The 11,390-nt window shown below is 43.9% G+C and overlaps 1 protein-coding gene across 6 annotated transcripts in view; it reads left to right on the forward strand.

Annotated features, from left to right (window-relative positions):
- LOC139545700 (ARF GTPase-activating protein GIT2-like) overlaps window positions 1-4,195 on the forward strand; it is a 39,175-nt gene extending 34,980 nt beyond the window's left edge. For 3 of the 6 annotated variants that reach the window (XM_071353745.1, XM_071353743.1, XM_071353746.1), the window contains 4 exons: window positions 693-775; window positions 907-1,092; window positions 2,522-2,585; window positions 2,734-4,195. In XM_071353745.1, coding sequence (XP_071209846.1) covers window positions 693-775; window positions 907-1,092; window positions 2,522-2,585; window positions 2,734-2,946 — 546 coding nt within the window. In that variant the 3' untranslated portion in view covers window positions 2,947-4,195. Of the gene's footprint in view, window positions 1-692; window positions 776-906; window positions 1,093-1,502; window positions 1,629-2,521; window positions 2,586-2,733 lie in introns of all 6 variants that reach the window. The other 3 variants (XM_071353744.1, XM_071353747.1, XM_071353748.1) reach the window with 2 other exon arrangements.
- The last annotated feature ends 7,195 nt before the right edge of the window (window positions 4,196-11,390 follow it).

Consider the following 11,390-nt stretch of genomic DNA (forward strand, 5'->3'; position numbering starts at 1 on the left):
TCTTGGCATATGGCTTTAAAAAGGGGTGCAGCCAGCGTGGCAGTGTTTGAAGCTTTTCCTGGACTATGCATTTGGCCCTTGATTCATCGCCATGGTTTAATATCGTCCAAAAGTCTCCATCTTTTACACGCAATAGACATTGAACCAGCCTTGCATCTCCACTTGGCATGGTACCAATCAATCAGCCATTCCATTTGTCCAGTGTGGTTTCTGTCACACTAGCTTATAGACATTGAACTTGCAACTTTTTCAAATTGTGTGAGGGTAGAAAAACATGTTTTTAACCCCCGGATAACCTCTTTTTACTAACCCTGGCAATGAAATTGAAAAGGCTTTACTATGATTTTCTGTTGTGCTTCCATGCTTTTGCTTGTTGACTTGTTTAATGCGTTGTCGTTCTCCATGTTGCTTTCCCGTGGTTTTAGTTAGTTTCATTTGTCACTGCCATACAACGATGTAAAACTGTTTCAAAGTCAAATTTTTGTCAGCTACTATTTACGTTTTAGGGATAGATATAATGCAATGGTTTGTGCTACACTGCTAGAAACTATTTTGTATGTTGTGAGTATGATGCAGTGCATTGAAATTGGGATTTTATCTAGAAATCTATATCCTCTTTCTGCTTGCATTATCATTGGCATTTGTCACTGTGACACATTTTTGTTACTCTCGTTTTCTCTCCCTCATGTTAGGCCTCCAAGCTGGACAAGCAGAGCAGCATGCCAGACAGTGACTATGACAACACAACCAATGACCATGAGATGAAGGACTCTGGGTAGGAACACACACTGTGTCACTTTGAAGTTGCCACTGCTTTCTGTGTTGCACATCAGGTGGACAGTTAGGGCTGGATGTAGGGGTGCAGAGGTTGTAGTAACATCCTGGATGATCCTGTCTACCCCCTAGTAGACGTGGGAGGCTGAGGAGCAGTGGCTGGCTGGGGGAGGGCAGCTCCATCCCTGAGCTGGATGACCTGGGGGCAGAACCGGACTCAGCGCTCCCCAGCACTGAGGATGTCATCCGCAAGACGGAGCAGATCACCAAGAACATCCAGGAGCTGCTCCGTGCCGCGCAGGAGAACAAGCACGACAGGTGAGGAAGAAGTGACAGGCCACAAGCTCGAACAATGAAGCCGAATTAAATAAAACTCTGTTGTAACTATCTCTATGGAGATAAAACAAGGCTTTTTCTGTGTTTCTTGAAAAGTTCCAGATAGTCACCCCCCCTTTTGTTTAACCGAATTCATTATAGCAGCGTCGCCTTTTCCCTTTTTTGTATTCAAAGTACTTCCACTTTCTAGATTCTTCTTCAGTTCCCCCACTGTCGCTGTTTATTGCATTTTTACAGTATGTGTTCTTCTCGGTTCAGTTTTTAAAAATATAATCTTCCCTATGATTTCACCTCTTCCACTTTCTGTGTTCTCCCCTCCTCGTGCTGGCATTTCATTCTTTCGGGGGTGGGGGTGACTCTGCCCCCCTCCCCTATCCTATTCCTGTAAGCAGACCTTGTGAGGGTGTGCGCCGGCTCAGGCACAGTCTGGGCTGTTTCAGCACCCTGGTGCCCTGGGCTGAGAAGGCCCCCTCTCCCATGCAGCCCCTCAGCCTGTGCTCCCCTGATCCTGCCTCCCGGTACTCTACTAGCCTCTGTCCCTGCCTCCCAGGCACAGTGTCTTTTCTCTCTCTCTCTCCTGCCCCTGCTGTTTCCCAATTCCGATGATTTCCTCCTTTTGCTATGGTGTGTTGTCTGCTAGGCATTAGAGTGAAAGACTGATCTTAATGAACTCTCACTCACCTACTCTCTTCATTTCTTCTGTTGCAAACATCAGTGCAAACACCACTACCTCAACTAAACTCAGACAACCCATCAAAGAGCTTTGATATTCAAGGTACCCATGTGTGGTATTCCTTGTGTTTAGAGTAGAGCTGGAGCTAGTTGCATCCATAGTAGTCCATCACCAAGCGCATAATGAATACAAGCAGTCTTATCAATTTTAGATCATTTATGTATGCGTTTAGGTTAAGGAATTGTGCACTGTAGTCTAATATCCATATGAGCAATTATTAAAAATATATTTTCTTGTTTTGGTGTAGCTGATAGTTCATCACATGATCAGCTCTAATCCCTCACTCCTATTGTTTAACCGTGAATTATACAGTAGCTTGGTTGCCACTGCCTCTTGCCTACTCCATAGTGCAGAAACAGATTGGCATCCAGGCTACAAGAATTGTGGCAGCTGCTGTCTGACCATGTCAGAATGCAATATTTGGAATAGTAAAATAGATTAACCAAGCATTAACCTGGGACTGCGGTTTGTATTCCAGCATGTAGCTTGGCCAGTTTTGTGTTTTGCCTCCCCTCCTCACCCAGACTAAAAAGTTTTTATTTGTGACTTGTTTTGAATAGTGTTGTTTTGGGATCGCAAAAGGTAACTTTTTAATCCAAGTTTTGGATTTCCTCCATGAAATAATGATGTTAAGAGACTGTCTTATTAACCACTCTCCTGATGCCTTTTCTTTTACAGCTTTATACCATGCTCCGAAAGAATATATGTGGCCGTGACAGAGATGGCCGCTCTCTTTCCCAAGGTAAGCTTACAAATCCTCCATGGTTCCATCACTCACATTTAAAAATGTTTTGCAACGGAAAATAACTTTCTCTTCTGTTTTATTGCCTAATGAACACAACCCAGCTCATAGTCGCATGATGTGTTTAACCTCATCTCACGCTTTCCAGAGACCCCATTCGGAGATGGTGAGAGGCCCCCTGCGCCTGTTGACGTCTAGCTCTTTCCGGCTCCAGGGTGAGTGTCGGAAGGCAGCGCCCCCCGAGGAAGGCCCAGGGCCCGACCTGCAGCTGGTCACCCAGCAGGTTATCCAGTGTGCCTATGACATTGCCAAAGCTGCCAAGCAGCTTGTCACCATCACCACCAAGGAGAACAGCAACTGACCATCATGGCCACCGTCGCAGGGCTTTTAGATACCGTATGGCCCTGTAACGTCTCCATTTTGTTAATGTATTGTTCATCCATTAACTTATGTTTTTTTTTTGCATTGTTTTACTGTGGTATTTGCATGTAATTTATTTAAATACAAAATGTACAAAATGAGAGTATAAATATTGGGACAAAAAGACTGAACAGCTATGGGAAATCATCCGTAGCTCTACTAACTGGAAGGGAGAAGCTGTTTGTCGTGAGCTACTACAGGAATCCACAGTACAGCCAAATACTGACAAGATGATTGGGCATTTCCAGGAGATCCTTTGTTGCTAATATGCAGTTTCCTAACCACACTTCTTAGTTTTGTGGTTCTACATACGTCCAGATACAGTATTTCTCACACCAACGAAGAAGCCATTTTTTTTTTTTTAGCTCCCTAACACCTATACCCTGCTCCTGAGAAATGCCTTTCATCCACTTTGATGCGCCTTCTCAGAACCAGGGGTCTCACACTGGCAGCCCCCAGGCCAAATGCGATCCAGTATAGTATTCCACATGGTTAAGGATGTGGTGAAAGCTATGAATAAGCCGTAAGTGTATAACAAACTTTACTCACCTTGGAGCTACATAACTATGGAATTCTAATGTATCATTTAATATAATTCCAGCAAGCGTAGGGAGGAATGTTGGATCTGATGAACCATCACTCATCTGTGCACATTTTTGTATCCCTGCAATGCCCATGTCTCCCCCGTTCAAGTGTAATTGCTTTCATTTCAAACTGCATCTACTAGAACCATCTATTATTGCATTTCAACACTAGTTCAGGGGGGCAAATGATGCTCTTCACCAGCAATATGTTGTACTTGTATTGAGTTCTAGTGATTTTTTTATTTATAAGCTAAGATGCTAGACACAGTATTGTGCTAGAACAGTGTTAGTACTGTGACAGTGGATAGATTTGCAGCGCAAATAATAATTTGCCCTCTTCCATGTGTGTTTGTGCTCCGTTCTATAATGCTGCTAGCTTTATGACATGTGCAACTAATTGGATTGTAGATATTTCCACAAGTGGCTGGTTGTCGTCAGCATATGGTTCAGAGCTGTGTTATACTTGAAATGTAATCACGGAAATGTCCCTCTGCTTGACTCTTGTTCTAAATGGACTTCATAACAGGTGTCAGTTGTGCAGTAATCATAGCTACAGTTGGGAGGGAAGCCTTATCTTTTTTAAATAAACTTAATTTATAATTGTAACCTCATGCCATGTCGTATTTGGACACGTACTGTGCAACTGTGATGTGTAGAGAAACGTGCAAAGAAAGAAATTATGTTAATGTAAAGAACTATTCCATCAGAAAAACATAAAACCACACCAGGATTACAACACCCTTAAACCAGTTTGCTAAATATGTAACATACCTTACAACCACCACATGCAGCAGCTGATATAAGCATGGTGTAGGAATACTTGACACATCTTAAACCCGTTAAGAATAATTGTGTATAAAAACATGATAGGAGTGTCTTTTGGCCTCACGGTATCCTCATGTCCAGGCTGATCAGGTCTGCTAAAAATCTATGAGCGGAGGAAGGCAAGAGTAAATACAGGGGACAAAACGAATCCAATGCTTCAGCAATTAACACAAAAAAAACATAGCAATGCAAATCGACTGCAATAGGCTTACATCCCACTCCGCATGCATTTGGACAGTGATGCAAGATTTGGCTCTATACTCCAGCATTTTGGATTTAAGATCAAATGTGTCATAAGACAACAGTACACAATGTCACCTTTTATTAAGGTATTTTCATGCATATCTGATTTACTGTTTAGAAATGAGCCATTTTTACCTCCAAATACATATGGAGGGGCATGTATATTTGCCAAATTGATTGTCATCTGTTTAGCTACCAGGTAAAAACGTTGGCTTTGCTTGCCCTAATGGAACTGGACCAGTACCATGTCCTGGTAGCCCTGCTGGGCCATCCTACGAGTCTCCAGCCTCCGCTTTTCCTCCTGCAGCCTTAGAGCATCCCTCTCCTTCACCTGCCCCCTCTGGCGCTGCTCCTCCCACTGCGCCACCTGCAGGGGAGAGAGAACAATGAGCTACATCATTGGGCCTCCCTCCACTCCATCTAACCCGGCCAACTGACCCCGGTCAACACAGGCCATTCCTGTATCCGAGCCGTCTTTTGGCCCTCTTCCTCCTCCCTCTCGGCGTCTGGTCTGCCTCCTCCAGCCCTCCCCCCGCCTCCTCAGAGACTCATTCTGAGCCTGACGGTTTCAGGGAGCAAAGGGAGAGAGCTGGGATTCTCTAGTCTGCTGTCACTACAAAGACAAGCTTGGCACTCCTTGGTGTGTTGCACATGCCCTCCCCTCAAGTCCACTCACCTCCTGCATGAGCCTCTCCCTGGCTCTCCTCTCCTACTCTGCCTCCAACTTCTCCCAAACACGCTGGGACTTCTCCCTGGCAGGACAAGACATTCAATTCACTTTGCAACACAAATGCAGATCTCCACCCCTTAGTCAGACCTAGACTGGCAGCGGGAGTCATAAGTGGTGATACTACTAACCTGTACAGGACAGCAAACAGCCTCCCACCACCTCTCCAACTGGAGCTATTCCTCGATGACATGCTTCTTCCTGGCGGCGTCTGCCACCGCCCTCTCCAGCCTCTGGTCCCCCTGCTCCTACTACAACAGGTCTGGCAGGAGTCTGCAGTACTCCTCCTGGTGGACAACACAGACATTACAAGCAGAGGTCCCTTTGGTGAAGGGGGATGATCCCATTGTGTCAATTCACATGCAGTTAAAAAAAACAAGGGGGACATGAGAGCTCATCCTGGGCTCTCTTTAGTTGGACAGTGCAATAGCCTCAAATTAGGCTTGTGTCACTTGACTCTTCTTTGCAGATTGGGGACAGGTGGAGCTGATTGGGTCATTAAGGTGACAAGTTGTGCCTGGGTTTGGGATCATCTACAATATCAAAGTTCCTGGTGCCCAGTCCTGGCTCTCTCCATAAGCACCATTTTGTTTTGTGATTTGGTTGATTGTTTTTTGATTAGGTGCACCCTTCAACACTTACACACATTTGACCTATATCTCCATTACACCCCTCACATGCCTACTTTCACACGTCACAGGTTAGTTTTCCTTTGTAGTTTTATACTTTATTTAATAAATAGCTGCCAACGTGTGGACTCCCTTGCTTGTTGACTGAGTTTAAATGTATTTGGCTAAGGTGTATGTAAACTTCCAACTTCAACTGTGTGTATATAGATCTATGTGTGTGTGTGTGTGTGTGTGTGTATATATATATGTGTGTATGTATGTGTGCGTATATATATATATATATATATGTACAGTTGAAGTCAGAAGTTTACATACACTTAGGTTGGAGTCATTAAAACTCGTTTTTCAACCACTCCACAAATTTCTTGTTAATTTTGGCAAGTCAGTCAGGACATCTACTTTGTGCATGACTCAAGTAATTTTCCCAACAATTGTTTACAGACATTATTTCACATATAATTCACTGTATCACAATTCCAGTGGGTCAGAAGTTTACATACACTAAGTTGACTGTGCCTTTAAACAGCTTGGAAAATTCCAGAAAATGATGTCATGGCTTTAGAAGCTTCTGATAGGCTAATTGACATCATTTGAGTCAATTGGAGGTGTCCCTGTGGATGTCTTTCAAGGCCTACCTTCAAACTCAGTGCCTGACATCATGGGAAAATCAAAAGAAATCAGCCAATACCTAAGAAAAAACAATTGTAGACCTCCACAAGTCTGGTTCATCCTTGGGAGCAATTTCCAAACGCCTGAAGGTACCACATTCATCTGTACAAACAATGGTACGCAGGTATAAACACCATGGGACCACGCAGCTGTCATACCACTCAGGAAGGAGATGTGTTCTGTCTCCTAGAGATGAACGTACTGTGGTGCGAAAAGTGCAAATCAATCCCAGAACAACAGCAAAGGACCTTGTTAAGATGCTGGAGGAAACGGGTACAAAAGTATCTATATCCACAGTAAAATGAGTCCTATATCGACATTTACCTGAAAGGCCGCTCAGCAAGGAAGAAGCCACTGCTCCAAAACCGCCATAAAAAAGCCAGACTACGGTTTGCAACTGCACATGGGGACAAAGATTGTACTTTATGTAGAAATGTCCTCTGGTCTGATGAAATAAAAATAAAACTGTTTGGCAATAATGATCATCGTTATGTTTGGAGGAAAAAGGGGGAGGCTTGCAACCCGAAGAACACCATCCCAACCGTGAAGCACAGGGGTGGCAGCATCATGTTGTGGGGTGCTTTGCTGCAGGAGGGACTGGTGCACTTCACAAAATAGATGGCATCATGAGGTAGGACAACTATGTGGATATATTGAAGCAACGTCAAGACATCAGTCAGGAAGTTAAAGCTTGGTCGCAAATGGGTCTTCCAAATGGACAATGACCCCAAGCATACTTCCAAAGTTATGGCTTAAGGACAATAAAGTCAAGGTATTGGAGTGGCCATCACAAAGCCTGACCTCAATCCTATCGAAAATTTGTGGGCAGAACTGAAAAAGCGTGTGCGAGCAAGGAGGCCTACAAACCTGACTCAGTTACACCAACTCTGTCAGGAGGAATGGGCCAAAATTCACTCAACTTATTGTGGGAAGCTTGCGGAAGGCTACCCGAAACATTTGACCCAAGTTAAACAATTTAAACGCAATACTACCAAATACTAATTGAGTGTATGTAAACTTCTGACCCACTGGGAATGTGATGAAAGAAATAAAAGCTGAAATAAATCATTCTTTCTGCTATTATTCTGACATTTCAGTCTTAAAATAAAGTGGTGATCCTAACTGACCTAAGACAGGGAATTTCTACTGGGATTAAATGTCAGGAATTGTGAAAAACGGAGTTTAAATGTATTTGGCTAAGGTGTATGCAAACCTCCGACTTCAACTGTGTGTGTGTGTGTGTGTGTATATATATATATATGCCAGAGCCCTGCAAAATGACCTCCAGCAGGCCACAAATGTGCATGTGTCTGCTCAAACGGTCAGAAACAGACTCCATGAGGGTGGTATGAGGGCCCGACGTCCACAGGTGGGGGTTGTGCTTACAGCCCAACACCGTGCAGGACGTTTGGCATTTGCCAGAGAACACCAAGATTGGCAAATTCGCCACTGGCGCCCTGTGCTCTTCACAGATGAAAACAGGTTCACACTGAGCACATGAGCACATGTGACAGAGTCTGGAGACGCCGTGGAGAACGTTCTGCTGCCTGCAACATCCTCCAGCATGACCGGTTTGGCGGTGGGTCAGTCATGGTGTGGGGTGGCATTTCTTTGCGGGGCCGCACAGCCCTCCATGTGCTCGCCAGAGGTAGCCTGACTGCCATTAGGTACCGAGATGAGATCCTCAGACCCCTTGTGAGACCATATGCCGACACATGCACATTTGTGGCCTGCTGGAGGTCATTTTGCAGGGCTCTGGCAGTGCTTCTCCTTGCACAAAGGCGGAGGTAGCGGTCCTGCTGGTGGGTTGTTGCCCTCCTACGGCCTCCTCCACGTCTCCTGATGTACTGGCCTGTCTCCTGGTAGCGCCTCCATGCTCTGGACACTACGCTGACAGACACAGCAAACCTTCTTGCCATAGCTCGCATTGATGTGCCATCCTGGATGAGCTGCACTACCTGAGCCACTTGTGTGGGTTGTAGACTCCGTCTCATGTTACCACTAGAGTGAAAGCACCGCCAGCATTCAAAAGTGACCAAAACATCAGCCAGGAAGCATAGGAATTGAGAAGTGGTCTGTGGTCACCACCAGCAGAACCACTCCTTTATTGGGGGTGTCTTGCTAATTGCCTATCATTTCCACCTTTTGTCTATTCCATTTGCACAACAGCATGTGAAATTTATTGTCAATCAGTGTTGCTTCCTAAGTGGACAGTTTGATTTCACAGAAGTGTGATTGACTTGGAGTTACATTGTGTTGTTTAAGTGTTCCCTTTATTTTTTTGAGCAGTGTATATATATAGAGAGTGAGAGAGATTTTTTTATTTAACTAGGCAAGTCATTTAAGAACAAATTCTTATTTTCAATGACGGCCTAGGAACAGTGGGTTAACTGCCTTGTTCAGGGGCAGAACCACAGATTTTACATTGTCAGCTCCGGAATTCGATCTTGCAACCTTTCGGTTACTAGTCCTTTCGGTTACTCACACACACAGTTGAAGTCGGAAGTTTACATACACTTAGGTTGGAGTCATTAAAACTCGTTTTTCAGCCACTCAACAAATATGGCTGATTTACTTTGATGTCATGCAAAAAGAAATCAGCCAAATTTGTGGAGTGGTTGAAAAACGAGTTTTAATGACTCCAACCTAAGTGTATGTAAACTTCCGACTTCAACTGTACACACATATATATACATACACACACACACATATATATATATATATATCTCAGGCAATGATCAGTTTCAAAAGTATCAACGAAACAGTGGACAGAAAATGCAGTTGCGTTGTTAATTAGCCTGCCTCATCTGGTATGATTGACGAGAACTCCAGTGTGCCTGCTTAATGCTTACAATGTTCTGTTGTTGTCTTTAGTGTATTGCGTGCAGCTCCCAGTGTTGCCGCCAACGTGCCTCCTGTTCCCCCTGCCGCACCATCTGGCTTTCCAGAGAACGAACTCGACTCGGCCAATGTGGGCAGAGAGGGTTGGTAGAGCCATTGATCCAGATTGAAAAACTCACCTATTTAATTAGCTATTTAGAAATAGACAAAACTGCTGGTGTTAAAGACAATCGCAATGGACAAAGCCGTTACTGGCTAGGTAGTTAACGCTTTAGGTTTGCTAATTTAGCTAACGTAGATTCAAAATATCATGACGTGTCATGACGCTAGCAAACCATTATCAAGTCGTAGCAAACGTTAGCTAGCGTAAAATTCGCATCTGTATTTACAGAGATATTTTTGAATAATATTGCTTACCGGTCTACGTTCCTTCTACAAAATATAATTTCATATAAATTAGCTAGCTATGTTAGATTGCAACTGGAGAAAATCCTTGCATTTCTTTCTCTTCCCGTTTCACTTAGTAACCAATTCTCTTCCTAGTTACACTATGGCGCATCACAAGGGTCAAACAGCGCAACGAGAATGGCGTTGTAATTTATTGGCGATTGATGAATGTATGCCAAGCATACACGCAGCACTTCAACCCAAATCCATGATTTTAATTCAGCGTTTTTGCTTTAGACCAGCTGGTGGTATTGAATTTAGCCAAAAACTGAAACTAGTGAATTTGCTGATTGATTGATTGGTGAGGTGATGGGTAGATGGGATCCCTGATTGGGACAAATCAGCGAAAGGAACAGCGCATGCCTTCATATTGGCCAGTGCAACATACTGTATGCTACTGTAGCGACTAACCAAACACCTAGCGACCTCACCATGAGTGTTCAGATCTCTCCGTAACGGCTAAGGTTTGGGTGACAGTTCAATGTATGTGGTTCAATGTGCCCTCTGACTTCGCTACATTGGTGTTAGAAGAGGGATGACCCTTGGTTGCAGACATCGATAATGTCTTCTAAGCGTTCAGTGTGAGAAACGTACATGGGTAGTCTTCGACAGCACATCCCAACGTAGGAGCAAGATCAAGGGACTTGTTAGAGTGAAATGTGGGACGGGACGAGCTTTCTGAAGACAGGGGTTGTGTGTATACACCTATAAGTACAACTCCTAGCGACCATGTCAAGATGTCTTTGCATAGCAGGTAATGTGTTGGACTGACAGTCGCAGTGACCTGGGTAGAGGTAACCCTCAGAATTTTCGGGAGTACATTTCCTGCAGTAATTGTATGCAAATCCGTTCTTGGCCCACTGTCACCAAGTTGTGATTCCACATTGCATAAAGAAGCACACCAGGAGTAGGCTTAAGTGGAGACATAATTGTCTGATGAATTATTTATATATAGCTAAATCTTTAATGGAGAACAGATCATTCTCGGCCTTTGTCATCTGTATCTGCTATATCAAGGAATTAGACCAGAAGTACAAGGTTTTATCTTCCTTTCTCTGCGAAACGTCTAGCAGCGCACAATGAGTTCAATTTGAATATAGTATGCTCATTTTGTTCTAATTGTATTGTTGATTACTAGACAGTTGCAGGAATACCTACATCACTTTCACAAGTCCTTTCCAATGACCACATGAGTGAGCATCATCCATCTTCTGACACCAAAACAGCAAACAACAGGGGCATATTCATTACGCCGATTCTGATGCAAAACGTTTCTTAAACGAAACGAAACTGGGAGGAAACTATCTGAATTTGTCCAATAGAAACTCGTGTTTTAGTTGCAACTGTTTGGCTAATGATTACACCACGGGATATAATCCACTTGGCCGTATAATGATGTATAAAAAGTACCCAGCTCCCT

The sequence above is a fragment of the Salvelinus alpinus genome, chromosome 19 (assembly GCF_045679555.1).
Source record: "Salvelinus alpinus chromosome 19, SLU_Salpinus.1, whole genome shotgun sequence".
Taxonomy (NCBI): domain Eukaryota; kingdom Metazoa; phylum Chordata; class Actinopteri; order Salmoniformes; family Salmonidae; genus Salvelinus; species Salvelinus alpinus.